The 19,896-nt window shown below is 35.6% G+C and overlaps 1 protein-coding gene across 41 annotated transcripts in view; it reads right to left on the bottom strand.

Moving 5' to 3' along the window:
• The window catches only part of LOC106882892 (phosphatidylinositol 4-phosphate 5-kinase type-1 alpha), a 244,051-nt gene that overhangs the window by 106,734 nt on the left and 117,421 nt on the right, over nt 1-19,896 (bottom strand). For all 41 annotated transcript variants that reach the window (XM_089365865.1, XM_089365877.1, XM_089365855.1 and 38 more), the window contains 7 exons: nt 18,047-18,177; nt 10,461-10,578; nt 8,484-8,636; nt 7,483-7,542; nt 6,920-7,159; nt 3,113-3,205; nt 2,569-2,650 (listed from right to left, as the gene is read on the bottom strand). In XM_089365865.1, the coding sequence (XP_089221991.1) occupies nt 2,569-2,650; nt 3,113-3,205; nt 6,920-7,159; nt 7,483-7,542; nt 8,484-8,636; nt 10,461-10,578; nt 18,047-18,177 (877 nt within the window). The remainder of the gene's footprint in view (nt 1-2,568; nt 2,651-3,112; nt 3,206-6,919; nt 7,160-7,482; nt 7,543-8,483; nt 8,637-10,460; nt 10,579-18,046; nt 18,178-19,896) is intronic.

The following is a 19,896-nucleotide window of genomic DNA, read 5'->3' as shown; positions in this document are numbered from 1 at the left end:
TTGTTTGTCTATGGACAAGATATATCAAGGATTCGGATGAAACTTTCAGAGATGTTTGGCCTTGTAACTGACATGAACTGATTAGATTTTGTGATCAATCTGGTACCAGACAAGGATTCTGGATTATTTTTCCTGTTTTTTTTTTACTTAATTTTTGAGAATAGTTGGGTTAATTTTTAGCATTCTCGTTTGTGAGAGCAGTCGAGTTTATTTCAGATATTCTCATTTTAAAAATCATCTCTGGCTAATCATTGAGAGGATGTTAGTGTTGCCTTGGCGGAGGTTTGCACTCTCTGAGTGCTCTTATTATTATAATTATTATTATTACGATTATTATTATTTTATTAACATAAGCATCAAACAAATATTCAGGTCCAGTATTACTTGTGTATGAACAGCCTTAATCCTTAAAAGAAATAAGTGGATACAAATAATAATGATGGGTTTCAAACTTTGGCACAAGGCCAACAATTTCAGAGGAAGGAGGTTAGTTGATTATATTGACTCCAGTACTTGACTGGTACTTTATTTCATTGACCCACAAAGGGAGAAAAGACAAAATTAACCTTGGCAGGATTTAAATACAGACCATTGTCAGAACAGATACTGCAAAGCATTTTTGTCTGATGCCCTAAAGATCCTGCCATACCACTGACTTGCCAAGAAACAAAGAAATAATAGGTACAGCACATACATCTAGAAATGTATGTATAGATGGTGTATTATTTCTTTTTCATTCTTGCTTTTGTTATTGTTCATTGTTAAATGTTTATTGTTACATTTTCTAAACTGGAAAATCATGGATGCTCATTAAGATAATAACCACTTTCAAATTTGTACCAATTCATTTTCACTAAAACTTGTTAAGATTTACATCATCTTCTTTAACTTTTATTTTTTAAGCTTGAGTGAGAAAACAAAAGTAAATGAGAAGATGATGAAACAAGACTGGGTCAACAAAGTTAAATGTACTCTATGAGGAGAGTCTGAAAAGGGAAGAAAATGTGGTACCAGAATTTCAGATGTATGTATGGATTTTTCTTTAAATAGCTGAATGATCATTTGTTTTGACAGTCACAACAAATCAAGGAAAATTATATTTCAGTAACAAAAATAATAACAATAAAAAGAAATGCCTCAACCACAAAACTCAAGCTGAAAAGAAGCAGTTATTCCACAACATAAAAGACTTCCTTAAATAGAAAAATATTTTGGCAGAAGCAGCAGCAAATTTAAAAACCAGTTAAGATGAAAATAGAAGTATTCAGAGATTTATAGGTAAGACAAATTTATTACAGGAAATTTGGAACAGTTAGTGCTGGTATTAACATAAGTAAAATGAAATTTAGAACCAGGAAAAAAAAAACACCAAAAGATGTTAGAATGTGCAGAAGGGGATAAGGTTTAAGACACAGTTTCCAAAGAGAATTGTTGAAAAACTGTGGAAGGCTGAAGCATGCAAGAATACGCTGAAAAAAGAAATGGTTAAGACTAAGGTACTGGTAAGAAGTAAATGTTACAAAAATTAAATAGCATTATAAGATGACTTTGCTGAGTAAGTAGGAACCCAATTCTATATACTCGTAGCAAGCATTGAGTACAGAGGCATCCCAAGAAGACATACAGGAAACCAAAATTTTTCAGTTGCAACAAATGCTCTAGAGTGGTTAGCAGCATGATCAGCTATGAACTGAAGATTATGAAATTTAGATGGTTATCTACAAGTAGTAGGATTCTTTTGTTTTTTATTTAACTGACATAATGTTCAAGGTGGAACTAATGATGTTGTAATGATTAGAAATTAAAGTGGGTTACTGAGGTTCAATGAAATGATATCACTGTTGGTAAGAAAGGGTCTGTTTATCCATATTTCAAGTTTCTGTTGGAAGTGTAATGAGTTATAACAGTGAAACATGAGACAAAAATGCAAAGGATCAACAAAGATTCAAAATAACTTGTGTATGATCCTGTAGATATTAGCCCATAAGAAAAGATAGTTACAAGTTCATTGAGAAAGCAGTTGCACACAAAAGTTTGTTGGCTTAGATGTGCAATGGTTGTTCTTTAATCATAGGTTAGCCCTGACTGAGCAGTTATTTGATCAAAAACTTTCCAGCCATGATTGTGTCTACTGACCTTATTTTGAAGACGGCAGTGTGATCTGAGGGATATTTTTAGCTGGCAAACTGACCACATGGAGCCCCTTTATAGGTTTGGGTGTGTATTTGTTTTCTTCATAAGAGATAATTACACTCTTATGAACATATATGGATATGGATGGTTACATTGGAAGGAAATACCATGGATTGATAATGGACAACATCCATGACAGAACCAATGAAAGTTTCAAAATAAATAGTTTAGTGTAACCCGTGGATGATAGGTCTTACAGAGGTGGTGTCAGGGCATCAAAAAACACACAAAGAAATGCAGTGTCACATGCCAGACTAATTCATGCCAGCATGGAAAAATGGACATTAAAACAATAGTAATGATGAACTGATGGAGGCTTTGATAAAGTTATCTAGAAATGGAGTGTATTCTACTAACTACATAAATGAAATTTACCTTTAATTGTTGCCCATCCTCTACCAGGTCCATCTTCATTCACATTTAAAGGAGAAGCTGGATCAGTTTTCACATCAACTGCCTGAGTACAACAAAGCAAAAATTGAATATGAAAAAATTCTCACAAAGGAAACTAAGTTTAAAAAAGTCAAATTAAAGAAAACAAAACTGATTGCTACTATAGTATTAAATCTGCTACAGCAGCTGACATTCACTCCTAGCTGCTGAAGCAAGGAATTATAACATTCAGATTTACTGACTTCAACCAATAAGTCTCTCTGGAAAAAGTTAAAACCTGAAAACAAAACTGGAAAGTAGAACAATATGCAAAAAGAATATGTTGTTTCTACTTCCTTTCTGGCTTACATTATATTTTCCTTGTGTAATTTTACCCATGAGCACAAGAGAATGACTGTAGCAGAATTTGATTTCATTGTTTTGTAGTCAATAAATTAGTACCTTTACTGACAGAGCCACTGAAAAAAAAAATCATCACAAAAAAAAAAAAAATTTTTAAGAATACTAAAAGTTTGTAATTGCTTGCCTTCTCTTTTTCTTTCTCCTTGGCAGCTGCGAGGTCAAGATTATATATACCAACCAGTAAACTGTAATCCATAATCTTGAAGCTTTCTAACACCTGTAAAGAAAGGAAGATACCTGGATACAATGTGAAATCAAACTTACTCAAATACTCAGTCAGTATTTCAAATACACAACTTTAGCCATCAAGGGCTTATACCCTGATGCTTTCATGGCACTTATTTTCTTGGAAAGAACGGAAGATGGTAACAACAAATGGAAATCTACACCTAACCAGGTTTCTACAATTTGTATCAACAAAACAAACACTTGCTTGTTTGTTTGTTTTTTAAATAAGCATTTTTTCTTTTTATAAAGTTTCTAAAAATGTTTGGAAACATACGGGAAGATTCCTAAAATGTTCCCAATCATTCAGAAGACATTTGTAAATTTTCTATATTGTATGCTTAATCTGTCAACTGTATCAGCTCATGTGAGAACTCTTCATAGCAATTTTAATCTGCTGATGCAACAGCCAAATCACCATCAATAAAACTTCTTGCTATCTTTAAAATCAAGACCAAGGATATGAACTTGAAATATGAAGACAATACAGAGGGGTTAGCTAAAACTTAAAGTGAGAGAAAGAGTAAACTATGACGACTATAGCAGTTTAATTATTTTCCATATTTTTACTTGAAACAGAAACATTTTTTAAAAAAGACAACCTCTAGAAAAGTAGTTAAAAACAGAATGCAGGCCATGAAAGAAATGGAGTTGTGTGCCTTGACCAGATGCATATTTTTGCTAGCCTCAGATTGCTCAACTAAACTACAAGGTCTTGGTTCTACTTCACATTTAGGTGGTTAGAAAGAGGAACAATATCCAGCTGAAAAAATTCTTAAACAAAGAAACAAAATTAAAAAATAAAACAATAATACCCAGTAAAAACGAAAAACAAATTACAATTGGAATGGAAAGCATAATAAATAAATCTTTAACTTTTACGCCTGACATTTTGTTCTGTAATATTGCTAATTTCTATTGGTACCACACAAAAATCACCCACAAGGAAAATGAAACATCAACCAACTTTTATAGTTATTTATTTCAGGAAGATCACAAGATCAGAGTTTAAAAAAAACTTACCATCCTAATCAGCAAATAAAGTTTAAGAAGATGATAAAGGGTAACAGAGAAAATAGCTTTTGTGTGTGGAAGATACACAGGTACAATAAACACTGAAAATGTACAGAAAATAGACTCCATCAACTGGGTAAGCTAGAGGTAGTAGATAGCTTCCATTATCTAGGTGACCAAGTTAGTAGTGGGATTGGATGTTCCAAGAGTGTAGGTGTGAAAATAAGATTAGGTTGGGCAAAGTTCAGAGAGCTCCTACATCTGCTGGCAACAAAAGGCTTCTCTCTCAGAGTGAAAGTTACATTGCATGATGCCTGTGTGCAAATAGCTATGCTACACAGCAGTAAAACATGGGATGTGACAACCGAGGACATGTGAAGTAGTATGCTTCGCTGAATGTGCAATGTCAGTGTACATGTTCGACAGAGTGTAAGCACCTTGAGAGAAAAGTCAGGCATAAGAGGCATCAGATGTGGTGTGCAAGAGAGACAACTGCGCTGGTATGGTCATGTCATGCGTATGGACAAGGACAAATGTATAAAGAAGTACTGATCTCTAACTGTGGATGGAATCTGTGGTAAAGGTAGACCCAGGAAGACATGAGACACAGTAGTAAAGTATGATCTTTGAACGTTGGGCCTCACAGAGGCAATGACTAGTGACCAAGACCTTGGAAGATATGTTGTACTTGAGAAGACCTGTTAAGCCAAGTGAAATCGTAGTTGTGGCTGATGCTGGTGTCACATAACTGGCACCCATGCCAGCGGCATGTAAAATGCACGTTTTGAGCATTGGGCCTCACGGAAGCAAAGTGGCTGAGCTCCTTTTGAGCATTGGGCCTCACGGTGGCAAAGTGGCTGAGCTCCTTTTGAGCATTGGGCCTCACGGTGGCAAAGTGGCTGAGCTCCTTTTGAGCATTGGGCCTCACGGTGGCAAAGTGGCTGAGCTCCTTTTGAGCATTGGGCCTCACGGAGGCAAAGTGGCTGAGCTCCTTTTGAGCATTGGGCCTCACGGTGACAAAGTGGCTGAGCTCCTTTTGAGCATTGGGCCTCACGGAGGCAAAGTGGCTGAGCTCCTTTTGAGCATTGGGCCTCACGGTGGCAAAGTGGCTGAGCTCCTTTTGAGCATTGGGCCTCACGGTGGCAAAGTGGCTGAGCTCCTTTTGAGCATTGGGCCTCACGGAGGCAAAGTGGCTGAGCTCCTTTTGAGCATTGGGCCTCACGGTGACAAAGTGGCTGAGCTCCTTTTGAGCATTGGGCCTCACGGAGGCAAAGTGGCTGAGCTCCTTTTGAGCATTGGGCCTCACGGTGGCAAAGTGGCTGAGCTCCTTTTGAGCATTGGGCCTCACGGTGGCAAAGTGGCTGAGCTCCTTTTGAGCATTGGGCCTCACGGTGGCAAAGTGGCTGAGCTCCTTTTGAGCATTGGGCCTCACGGAGGCAAAGTGGCTGAGCTCCTTTTGAGCATTGGGCCTCACGGTGACAAAGTGGCTGAGCTCCTTTTGAGCATTGGGCCTCACGGAGGCAAAGTGGCTGAGCTCCTTTTGAGCATTGGGCCTCACGGTGGCAAAGTGGCTGAGCTCCTTTTGAGCATTGGGCCTCACGGTGGCAAAGTGGCTGAGCTCCTTTTGAGCATTGGGCCTCACGGAGGCAAAGTGGCTGAGCTCCTTTTGAGCATTGGGCCTCACGGTGACAAAGTGGCTGAGCTCCTTTTGAGCATTGGGCCTCACGGTGGCAAAGTGGCTGAGCTCCTTTTGAGCATTGGGCCTCACGGTGGCAAAGTGGCTGAGCTCCTTTTGAGCATTGGGCCTCACGGTGGCAAAGTGGCTGAGCTCCTTTTGAGCATTGGGCCTCACGGTGGCAAAGTGGCTGAGCTCCTTTTGAGCATTGGGCCTCACGGAGGCAAAGTGGCTGAGCTCCTTTTGAGCATTGGGCCTCACAGAGGTAATAACTGACACTTGGGGCATTATGTCGTGCTTGAGAAGAAGACCTGTCAAACCAAGTAAAATCATAGTCGTGGCAGATACCAGTGGCACACAAATGGCACCTATCGGTGGCAAATAAAAGCACTCATTAGGAAGGACATCGAGCCATAGAAACCATGCTAAATTAGACTGGAGTCTGGTGCAGCCTTCCAGCTTGTCAGCCCTGGTCAAATCATCCAACCCATGCCAGCATAGACAACAGACGAATGATGATGATGAAAAGCAATATTAAACTAATCCAAGAGTATCAGAGCGACAAGAATGGTTTAACCCTTTGTTACCATATTTTTACTGAAATATATTGTCTCTGTTTCAGTTAATTTGGAAATAACAAAGAATTTAGTAAAATAACTGTCATTATTAAGTTGGCGTCTGGAATGTGAATTAAATGAAATTTTGATGGGATATTTTAACTCAGATCACTTTAAAACAAGAAGTTTGTATGATAGGAGCAGTGGTGGTCTCAGGAGGGTTGGCATCAAAAGGGTTAAGTGTCAGACTGACTACCAAGTTGTATTTAGTTATGCTCCTTTAAAGGGCAATGGATTGACAATTGTTAAAGCACTAGACAAAATATCTCAAATACTACATTCTGAGTTCAAGCCCTGTCTTGGTCAACTATCAAGCACTGAGCCAATCTAATCAACTACATCCATCCACATCTCAAATGTGTGGTAATGTGCCATTGTAAGAAATTCATTGTAAACTAACCCGGCAATCTCTTTGTATAGTCTTGATCAGAGCATCATATGTTTCTTTTTCGAGTGTGAGGCCATCAGGATGGTTGTCCAAAAAATCCAGATCTTTTAATGTGGGACTTTCTTTTGCTCGTTCATGCCGGGACGCTTTCCGTTTGTAAGTGCTACCTTTCAAGTCATACTTTTCAGTTAATTTGATGGAAGACGGCAGCAGGTTATTCATCACACAAAAACGGATATTTTTACCGGCACACTGAAGAGAGAAAAAGAGAAAATACAAGGTGCTTACAGCTTGAAATTGAGACGGATAAGATTAAGAATTTAGATTTTACTGTAGAGACAGGAAATATATAACTTATAGTTGAACTAAAATGTTGTCTGGCAGTGACCAAAATTAAATTGCAGAGAGGTTGGTTGGTCACAAACCAAGAAGACAGCAGAGGAAATGTTTCAAGCTATAAAAAAAAAAGCAGAAAGAGAAGAGAAAAGAAAAAGGAAGAAGAAGAAAATATTGATACAGAGTATGATATTTAAATGGAAGTTTTTTTTGTAATATATAACTAAATAATTACTCACTTGGTAACAGTAGAGACCATAAAATTTTGGTAAGAGGGTTCGTGGATTTTGATTTAAATTCTGAAATAATATTTTAAAAATTAATTATTAATATTTATTAAGTTTATGTGAAATAATTTTTTTGTTTTTTGTTTTTAATTAAAAGTAACAAACAATAACTATATTGTATTAAATATGATTAGGAAGTTGTAACATTTATGCCTTTCCCAAAAATATTTTCAGCATCTGAAACGGATGCTCCACTGTAGGCAAAACTACAAACAGTTCAATTAAGGAAGATATATAAATGAGATTGTCTTGAATAAATTCTCTCCTTCCTCAAATCAATAAGGTATATTTGGTTCAAAAGAACATTGGTAAGTGCAAATTGTGAAAACGCCTACTAAATCCCAAGCTTTTAAAGGATAGGGCTTGGTTTATTTCATGGAATTAAGTAAATGAGGATCTGTATGTGATATATTCTCAAAAGAAGCATCTTTGAATAAACTATTCTGTCTAAAAACAATATTGCACTTTCGATAAATTTGAACTTACAAGCTTATTTAAGTAGGTAGGCCTATACCTTACCTACTTAGCCAGGAAACTCCAAACAGAAACTGGAAATAAGCTTCCGTTTCAATTCACTAGAAATTAATTAGAGTAGCTAAGATGCTTGTCAGAGAGAAAAAACCCCACACCAAACAGGATGCAGAGCTCTAAGCCCTTAAATGAATCTTGAGGAATCAAAACTTATCACACACAATGTCTGTCTTGCCCCCCCCCATTTTTTTTCAGTCACCATCTGCATTAGGTTGAATGAAATACAGAAGGCCACACTCAACTAAACACTAAATGATGAACACTACACTCAACTAAACATTTGAGATGGGATTGAAAACATAGCATATCAAGTGCCAATTCTGGGTTACTATCAGGCATGTGACATACTGTCTGCATACCGTAGGTATGAAATGCCAAACAACAATAAAATTTAAGAGAATATTTAATGATAATATACAAACCAGATAATAGCCTGGAAGCAATTTTTGTAAAAATTCTGCCTCTTTATGTTGGACAGTCTTTATGATAAATTCATCATCATCAGTAATATAAAATATACTGCCACTAGCTCCAGGGTTACAAAGCTCCTGAAGGGGTTCTGTGCACAATGAGAGCTACAAAGAAAATGAAATCTTTGACAGGTGTATATGTATGTGTATATATATATATATATATATATATATATATATATATATATATATATATATGTGTGTGTGTGTGTGTCATTTACAAGTTTTTTTTTTTTTAGAGCTATGTTAAATAAAATGTGTATCAAACATTCTTAATAATTTGGCATAGTAAAAGCTAGATATAAAAATCTACACTACTGTCATTACTGCATTTCCTGGCATAGAAGTCAGTGTGTAGTATATAGTATGAACACGTAGTGTAAACATCCAAACACCATCACTATCTTTCCAAATCTTGCTGCATTTCACATGGAATCTTTCATCCTCCAAAGACACCTTGGTGTATAAATCAACCTACCTATTTTGGGTTGTATATTTCAGTTAGAAAAATTTGCCTTGTATGCCAGAAAATACAGTAGATATAAACCATATAATACAGATAAACTCAATTGTCCAGGATGAAAAATCTCTATCATTACTGAATGTTCCAGACCATACACACATATATATCTTATGCACAAAAAAAAAAAAATTTGGAACTCATATACCTTAACTATGGATCACAGACAATAGTAAAATGTAGCAATTATTAAGATTAGTCTAACCTACAGAAATACAAAAAATACCTCAAATGAATGATGATGATGATGAAGATGGCTTTATTACAACTCATTTTTCTGTCTTCCAAAGAAACATGGCTGTATTTTCACCATATCATCATCATCAACATGTTTTCTACACTTGACAGGACACCTTGACACTGACACTTGACACTGGACAGCTTGACAGGAACTGGCAAGGCCAGGGGCTACACCAGATTTCATAGTCTGTTTTAGCTTGGTTTCTATGGCTGGATGCCCTTCCTAACACCAATCACTCCACAGAATGTACTAGGTGCTTTTTATGTGGCACCATTACAAGTGCTTTTTACATGGCACTAGCATTGAAAGAAAGCACATCCTCCAGCAAAATCATACCTAATCTCCCTAATTTAAAACATCTATGTAACATTACTCATTACCTTTCATTCAAAATAGATGATACAACATTCTGTAAGATATCACTTTGTGAAGTATCATATCTGTGGATGAGTGAGACAACAATAAAGCAGCTGCCTTTAAAACAGGCATTTTCATTCTGTTGCTTTCATACCAGACTCATGAAGATCAATCAATCGTCACCATTCATCATCCACTTTGCCATCCTTGCATGGGTAAGAGGGAATTTGTTGAGGCAGATTTTCTATATCTGCATGCCAACCCTTACCTGTTCCCAAGCAAGATAATATTTCCGCATGGCCAAACGTTTTCCATAGAAAAGTGGAAACAAACAAACTTTACTTATATGACAGTGGCACATGTTTACAAACTTCATGTGATATCTAGACAAGGGCACACACACACACACACACACACAACAGGCTTCTTTCAGTTTCCATCTATCGAAAAAACTCACAAAGCTTTAGTCCTCAGGTTATAGTAGAAGACACTTGCCCAAGGTGTCATGCAGTGAGAATGAACCCAAGACCATAGCTTTTTAACCACATATCCATGCCTGCACCCTAAAACAGCCACAACTATGCTAAGTGAATCAATTTGTTTTTGTTTTTTGGTTGTCCCCCCCCCCTCCATTCTTTTTTACACTATATAGTGATAAATCTAATCTACTCTTTACAAATCTTATGACTATTAAGATTCTACTAAAATTACTTTTAAAACATTAGCTTAACTATTTAGAGCAAAATACCCCTTCACTTGTTTTCACTGAAAGATTACTACAATTTCAAACAGGTAAAAATTCTATAGTTACCATGAAATCATCAGCATGGATTCCAAATAGTTCACGGAAATATCGAAACGCTACGGGAGCATACGTCTTGAATCGAAAATCACTGTAGTGATGAGCTGGTGTAAGATTACTACCTTCACTGAAAGAAAAGAGAGCAAAATTGAAAACACAAGGTTTCGCAAAAAAACTGTCATTTGATGATTTTTTTTTTTTTTTTAACTGATTTGCAGATCCAAAAATGGATTCCTAACAATAACAGTATAGTTTTTGGCAATGAGCTGGTAGAATCATTAGCACATCAGGCAAAATGCTTAGTGGCATTTTGTCTGTCTTTACGTTCTGGGTTCAAATTCCACCAAGGTCAACTTTACCTTTCATCCTTCAGGATTAATGAAATAAGTACAAGTTGATTACTGGGGTTGATATAATCAACTTAACCCCTTCCCTGAAATTCCTGACCTTGTGCCAAAATTTGAAATCAATATTAGTTTTTCAATATAGTCCAGTCTTTATCAAAATTGGCTTTATGGAAAAATTCTGAGGCTTGATGAAAAAAGGAATATTTTTTTAAACAGCTCCCTGCGCCCCAAGAATGGCATCAACCGTTTTCAAAATGATTAACTGTTGTGTTTTTATTAACGACATGTCTCAGCATGAATTCTACTATAAATAATGGCTTATCATAATGGTGTATTTGTATATTTTTAGAATGATATTGTAGGGCAAGGGTGAGAGGTTGGATCTGGTCAGTTTTAACAAAAAACGGGTAGAATATTTCACCTGGATATGGCCAGATAAAATGCTTAAGAGTTAATACCTTACTAAAATTAGGGTAATGAGAGATATCTATAAAATCTAAACATGGGTTCTGTGATTTTTTTTTGAAAATTGTATAAGGGTTCTGTCGTAAAATTTTGTGAATCACTATTCAAGCTAATAAAAATTTTCATTAAGTAGCAGAGAAAGTATATCACTATTCATCTGAGTTTGTGAAATCAGTTACTGTTGAAATAATCAAACATTTCTAGACTATCAACCATATCTTTCATGTACCTTTGTCCTACATTGTTTGATTCTCCATTCACCAGGTATCTTATTCCTATATGTAGATTTATCCCAAGGTTTGGTTTGAACTCAAAGCCTTTATTCTTAATCTTTATTTTTTACTTGTTTTAATCACTGGACTGTAACCATGATGGGATACTGCCTTGAATGTTTTAGTTGAACAAATTAGACCAGTACCTTTTTTTTTTTAATCTGGTACCTATTCTATCAGTATTTTTTGCTGAACCACTAGGTTACAGAGACATAAACAAACCAGCACCAATAATCATGTAGTGAGGGGACACCCACAAACACAAGGACAGACAGATAAATATATACATACACGATGGGCTTCTATACAGTTCCTGTCAACCAAATTCACTCACAAGGCACTGGTTGGCACAGAGTTATGGTAGAAGACACTTGCCCAAGGTGCCACATAATGGGACTGAACCCAAACCCATATAGTTGCGAAGTGAGTTTCTTATCATTGAAACTTATTTTTCTCAAAAAAACTCTCAAATGTTATAAAATGGGGACTGTAGAAAAAGGGTATCTGGTTAAGTCTGTGAAAGATGCTATAAAAGAGAGTGCAACATTGATATGGGATATAAAGCCTGCACAGACAGAAATATCTTGGTAAATCAAGCTGACATGACTACAGAAGCTTATAAGAACAAATATGAATGATGGCTAATATATTCTTATAGAAAGGAACCTAAAAGAAAATATATCCTTGAAATGTAGATCACATCTGCTTGACTTGATTAATCAAGATTATTGATTTCTTTTGACTAGGCACAACGATAATTTTTGCTGTCAATACTTATGATTGAACAGTCTGCATTACTATTCACATTATATCAAACCCCAAAAGATGAAAGACAACATCAACATTAGCAGGGTTTAAAATTAGAATTGGGACTGATAACATTCTCTCTTGTAGTATTCTATCAAACTCTAAGAACTCCTAGCTGTTGATTAATTTATAATATTAGCTTCATACATTGGTTCAAAGTAACAGATTTATACGAAGAAGTTTAGTCAATCAAATCAATTTTTAGCATAACAACACTACTATATTTAACTGTCACTCCAGCGGGAGGAATAAGAAAATCAACTCCAGTGGGATTTTAAACTTGTAAAAAGTGTATCAAAATACTGAACAGCATTTTATTCAATACTTTATCATATCTTCTACTCCTCATATTCTGATTAATTTATAATATTAGCAATAAACAATTTAATTAGCTAAAGATTTCTTGCTGGTTATTTAAAGCAGGCAGTGATCGAGGGAAAAAAACGATTTAATGTAAGATTACTTCAGCAGCTGATTATGTTTTTATTCAATATTAATGTGGTCAGAAGAAGCAAGGAAATAAAATATGCTTATACATTCAGCTGTTAATTCAGATGGATTTAACAGGAAACTGGATAGTTTCATAAATAATGAAGTATAATGAAACCATTTATAGATTTATCACATTTCACTGCTACAGATATTTAACTGTTCAGTATACACTTAACAATGCCTTATGATGGAAAGAGAACATCCACGAAAGCAAAAAAGAGTATGTTCCTTCTATCATGTGTACACATACAGGAAGTTCTTGATCAATAATTGCAGGTAAATATCTCCCATTTAACTATTTTCACAGTATAAGATCAGTCTATTGAGTAATGTTGAAGCATTAACCTAATCCTAGCACCACCTCGTGAACAGCATATAACAGTGTGGTGGCTCTAACATTTATCTTCTCAAAGCTAGGGTCAACCTAAAAAGATGATACATGTATATAATCTGATGAATGAATTCTGTGATTGCCAGCCTCTGATAATTGATATGAGAAGGAAGAATAGTGCAGTATATACAGTATCGTTTCTACTTCGCGGATTTTCACCTATCACAGGGGGGTTTGGAATGTCACACCCATGATAGCCAAGGAATTACTGTATCCTAAGCCCTAGTGTGGATTTCTTTAAGGAAAGTATATAATTATGAAACATTAAAAATAAAGTTTGTTTTTTTTACCAATCACTGGAGGAGCATACATTTTTCTTGAAAGTTACAATGGGACCTGGGGGAAAATTAGTTGGGAAACACTGGGGTAAACTGTAAATCCAATGAATCACAGGTTTTGCTGTGTGGTAAGAAGTTTGTCTCTCAACCACATGGTTCCTGGTTTAGTCCCACGATGTGACACCTTGGGTATATGTCTTCTCCTATAGCCTCAGGCTAACCAAAGACTTGTGAGGATTTGGTAAATGGGAACTGAAATGTATATGTACATATCTATGTGTGCGTCTTTCTGTATGTGTTTGTCCCCAGCACTATCTGACAGCTGGTGTTAGTATGTTTACATCCCCATAATTTAGAGGTTCTGCAAAACAGAACTGATAGAATAAGTACCAGGCTTAATAAAGAAGTACTGGGGTTGATTAGTTTGACTAAACCCTTCAAGATGGTGCCCCAGGTTGGCTGAAGTTCAATGATTGAAACAAGCAAAGGATGAAAGATAAAGATAAATCATCATGAGAATGGATTATTAAACTGAAAATGTGAGACAAGAATCCACAAAACACAGTATAAGGGGAAATCACCATGATTCATCTCTGTGGATGGAACTCGGCCAAGAGTTTTTTTTTTTGTTTTTTTTTTTTTCTAAAGCAACATGACTGTTAAAAGTTGTATTAAATTATGTTTATGAAGTGCACCAATAACATTAGCAATCAAACTGCTTAACCCATTACCTCCCATAATTCTATTAACTGGAATTTTTTTATGAAACTTTGATTTCTAGCATAAAACAGTCTTAGAAACATGCTGGAATGATCAAAATAACATTTCAAAATAACATTTTAAATAGAAATAAGCGAGATATTGGGTGAAAAATTAGCAAACCTCATTTGAATATAGCAAAAAGGTTAGATAAGTGTAAATATTGACAGATAATTACGAAATTTGTAATTTTTAAGTGATCTCATATGAGATCACTGATAGGTAATGGGTTAATATTAGGTCCAATGGATATGTGGCCATGCTTGAAACTATGACAGGTGTGTTGGAATTGATCATAAATCACCAGCCTGGTAAAATGTTGGGTTTTCAATATACTGAATTTTAAAAACCTGTCCTAAGCAACCCATTGCATTTTTTTTTTCCTACTATAGGCACATGGCCTGAAATTGTGGGGACAGGGGTGCTAGTTCATTACAATGATTCCAATGCTCAACTGGTACTTGTTTTTACTGACCCTGAAAGGATGAATGGCAAAGTCAACCACAACAGAATTTGAACTCAGAGCGTAAGGCAGATGAACTGCCCAGCATGCTAACAATTCTGCCAGCTCACAAGCAGAATAGACTTGGATGCTGCTTTCCCTATCAAAAATTGACAATTTTAATTTGTGATCTGTGAGCAACACAGAAGTGGTACTTGTAAATAAAGTACACTTTTTTTTTTTTTTTTTGATTAAATCTTCTGACTGTTATTAATCAGCATGCATGATACCTTGAGCAAATGTCTCCTGCTATAGCCTCAAGCTGACCAAAGCCTTGTGAATTGATTTGGCAGTTGTAAAATGAAAGAAGCTCAGAGAGAGGGGGGGGGAGGGGGGAGGGGTGTGTGTGTGTGTGTGTGTGTGTGTGTGTGTGTGTGTGTGTGTGTGTGTGTGTGTGTGTGTGTGTGCGAGTGCGAGCGTTACTGTCTCCTTGCCTTGGCTTGACATGATAGCTGTAAAGAATGTCACTGTCATGCAAGTAGTGACCTTTGTTTCGTTTCTAGTCTTCTATGAAAACCGTGTTTGGTTGTGGGGAAATATTGCTTGGGAACAGACGAGGGCTGACAACAGGAAAGGTATCCAGCTCTGTATAGCCCATGCAAATGTGGAAAAGTGGACATTAGAATAGTGGTGATAGTGGTGATATAGCTTAGCCAAAAGGGGATAGTCAGTGCCCATAACCTTTGTAGGGGTGCTTAACACTAAAATAAAAGTGGTTAAACTGAGATACATCCTTATGAATGATGACAATATTAAGTTCCCTATATTCCCTGTATTTAAGTGAAACTTTTAGTTTTCAAGTGTGGTACAGCTAAATCAGGTCTGATAAAATATTTACTATTACTGATGGTGGTAAAAAAATTTTCTGGTAGAAACCATGGATAAGAATTGGTTTGTTTCTAGAATGTCATTAAGTCTTGCAGCATAATTAACATACAATCAGATTGATCTATTTATTTTATTAACAAGTGCCAGTGGAATAGTTGATTAATCTAACACTGGAAACTCATTTAGAAATACAGGTTACATAGTTACCTATCACTTTTAGCTTTTTAAAAATCTTGAAACATGTCATCAAATGCTGAACAAGGAAGATTGGTCACTTAAGATTCATGTTAGTATTTGAATTTTTATGTTGTGTGAAACAGCATTTTCTAATTTTTCAAGAGTGTGGTTGAATCTGCTTGCAGTTTCCCCTTTCTCAGTTTTCACAGTAACATTCTAACATTGTCACAAACTTCCATTTGAAAAATATCTTCATCAGACTTGGATCATATGCCAAAAGTGGCACAAAGAGAAAGTTGGGTTAAAAGTTCAAAGCCTGACATCACATTAGTGACCCTCTCTGCAGATGAAAAAATTAAACCAGTTTCAAATTTCAACATCAGAGAAATTGAATGTTTCAGTGATTAATTAATCTCTTGTTGGACTTCAATTCTACTAATGCAGTTTTTTTGTTGTTTTTTTTTGTTTTTGTTTTTTTATCAGCACATTGTATTATTATTATTGTCAGAAAAGAAAATATAAGTTTAGCAGAGCAGTTTTGGCAGTCCAGATATACAACTGTTCGGTAGTTACAATTAAGTAAGAAACCCTGCGGTATAACGAGAATGACCTTGAGATGTTCTCAACAAGATGTGTGCCATATAAATGAAGAAAAGCCACAAAGGCTTATTTCCAAGTAAAGAGCTTCTTAGAAGGACACAACTATTTTCATAATATAAAACCATCTAAGTAAATGGTTTTATATTATAAAAATAGTTATATTATGAAAAGTTGTCAATATTCATAACATTTAAGTTGAATTTCTAATCCTGGTTTCTCCAATGTCAGCAACTGTTGAGACCCTGACAAAATACATTACTTAAATAAGCCCTAATTGTAAAATAAAAATTTTTTAAATGGAATATTAAATGGTTTCTGATTTAGAAAGAAGGCCAACAATTTTGATGAGAGCAGATAAGTCAATTACATTGATCCAAGTATATGATTGGTGCTTTATTTTATCAAACCAGGAGAGATGCAAGGCAAAGTTGACATTGGCAGAATGGAATGTTAAATGCAAAACAGCATATGACTAACAACCAGTTTTAGTTCCCCACAACAAAAGAATATGCAATTAACTTGCCAATTTATGTTATGTGCTCAATGCATTCATCAACCATGTTAACATACTGATTACAAAAGAAAAGTTGATGAAAGGAATATTAAAATTAGTTTCTTCAATCTATGATAAATTGCTAATTTATATCATTGTTTCCTCTACTAAAAACCTAAAACAAGTGTGTGTGGATCAAGAGGAAACTACTGAACTATCATAACTGATTATTCATTCAAGCAGTGAACTGTTTGTCATATGAAGGTGGGCTGAAAAGTTCATAGGCTGACTATGAAAGAGTGATGCAAGAGCTGTGAAATTTTGCATGCATTCATTTCAATTTTTCTTATTTAATAACTGCATTGTTTCTTTCCCAGTAAACTGACATTGAACTCTTCAAAGAAGACTTCAAAAGTAACCAGTAGCAACTTCTCTAGAAGATGGGCAAAATTAGCATTGTGGTATTATCAAGTACTTGCAGAAAAGAAGTCATTACATCTGCAAGGAAGGTGATGTCCTCAGTTTCTTGGGGATGCAAAAGGCATTATGTTTATTGACTATCTTCAAAAGGGCCACACCATCAATGGAGAGTACTATGCCAACTTGCTGAGGTAGTTATGAAAGGCTATCAAGACCAAATACCCAGGAAAACTGACAAAATGGGTCTTGTTTCATCAGGACAATGTTCCTGCACACAAGTTGGTTTCAAAGCTGCTGTGCATGACTGATTGTGGCTTTGATCATCGGTGCTTGATCATCCTCCTTATTCTCTTGAATTGGCCCCAACATGAAGAAACACTTGGCTGGGAACCAGTGTTGCAGTGATGACGACATCATATCTGCTGTTGATGCCTTTTTTGACCAACAAGATGGAAGCTTCATCAATAGGATCCAAGCACTACAACACCAATCGAAGAAGTTTGTGAACCAGAAGGGGGACCATTTTGAAAAATAAACCTCATTTGGTCACATTCCATGAGAGTATCTTGGTCAGCCTATGAACTTTTCTGATGTTCAATAATCAAGAAATTGTGTAGTTTTTATTCAAATCAATTTTATTAATTTGAAGAAAGTCCACGTGTATATAATATTGTGACACTGGTCTTCATGATGAAATTCTACAAAAGCCTTTGTCAAGTCAATAATTTAGAATTAGAACCATTTTAAATATAAATATTTCTTACCCTGGAAAAAATACACTTTCAACCACAGCAAAATCTTGTAAGAGTACATCACGCTCTGGTTTGGACGAGAGTCCACCAACACTTTGACCAATCCCCAGTTGGATGGCAGCCATCAATTCTGAGGTTGGTTTCTATAAATAAAAAAACAAAAACTTCATTTATCATAAAAATACAAGAAAAGGTAGGAGCAGTGGTAACTAAGACCATACCACCACTACAGAGTATGGAGTATTGTGCTTCACATCTGAATTGTGCATAAAATGGTGTTGACTGATAAACTTTCCCTTACTAACAAGCCCTATCAACGTTTCATATTGCACTTTTCAACCTTTACAAACACTCACTTATACTGGTTCACTTTCCCACACTCCAGAAAAACATTATATGGTTTAAGATCCATAATTCTTTCTTCTCAAAGCTATCTTTATGAAAACTTTTTACCATTTTGCATGTTACCTAACTATTTGTTAATATCAAGTGCCTCAAAGAAGAAAGTACACAAATTTTGTATTTATTGCACACTTTTTTTAAGAGCTCCACAGATTATTTAGAAAAGATATTAAGGAACCAACAGTTAAAGAAACATATTGTTTGTACAAGATTTAAGCATTTTATATTTACATTAGTATTCATAAATATCAATCTATTTTGACAAAACACAATACTTTTGTAAATGTAAGATATAATCAACTGGGTCAAGCCCAAGATTATACTACTAATCAGTTGAGATTTCACTTCAAGGTTTGGTCTTTGTTGTGGTGTAGTGGCTTGTGTGCCTCAATCACCCTAAGAGATATGCTAACAGAGTGCAAGCTCCTGGTAGGACCTTCCATGTTGGACAGGTCTAAGGATAGAGGCAGACTAATGTGAACCTCTTCCCAGAGGTAAAAATGGGTTTGCCTAGGGCCAGTGCCCTATCTAGGAAAAAAACAGAGTTACAGAAGCATCAACAGCAATTCAAATCCAACAAGACCTGGGAGAGGAAAAGACAGCTCAGAGTTGAGAACAGTGGAGGAGGAAACTTGTCAATGGCTTATACTCAATAGAGAGTGGAAAGCTTAAATAAGAACTGGTGAGATTAAAACCAAAGTGAACACCAATGGGATTTTAACTTTGAACAGTAAACTGTTGAAATTAAAAGTGTAGCCCTATTAAGATTTTCTTACTGTCCAAGCTATTTTCAATGTCACAGAGTTTATAAATAATACAAAGACAAACATCTACAATAAAATAATCTTTGTATAAGAATGTAATGCATTTCCAAAATTTACTAGATATATTTGGTGACAAATTCTAATAAGCAAACTTTCAATTAAACAGATATTGTAAAACAGATACAAAAATAGAAAAAGACAGCTAGCAGGAAAAAAAATTGTAAATGAGCCAAGGCCAACATAGAAAAACAAATATTGATTTCTTACATAGGCTCATAGCCAAATATTTATAGAAGAGAAACATTTAGTTGTAGTGTTCAGTCTTTTCCCAAAGGCATTAACAATGTGAATGAAACAAACTGGCCTCAAACAATTATCAAAGCTGGGTTACTGACAATGCCCTGGGCATAACCTCTATTCTACCATACTTGCCAATGTGAAAGATCAAATACTGAAAGCAGTTTTAACTATTTATTTACTCTTTAGTGCCATTTTCTTATTCTGCTTTAAATGTTAGAATTTTCTTACTTCTCACCCCTTGAGTGTGTGTGTTTGGTGGGGAGGTACATTCACAAGAAAACTGCACATGTATACACAACTAAAATTATTAATCCATAGATAATACAGCTAAAAATTTTCACAAATTACATAAACAATGGGGGCTGAAAATACAAGCATAGCTGAAATTAGAACCAA

This window comes from Octopus bimaculoides, chromosome 18, assembly GCF_046866305.1.
Source record: "Octopus bimaculoides isolate indiv1 chromosome 18, ASM4686630v1, whole genome shotgun sequence".
NCBI classification, from domain to species: Eukaryota; Metazoa; Mollusca; class Cephalopoda; order Octopoda; family Octopodidae; genus Octopus; species Octopus bimaculoides.
The sequence above is the reverse complement of the archived record's forward strand: the minus strand, read 5'-3'. Positions and strand labels throughout refer to the sequence as shown.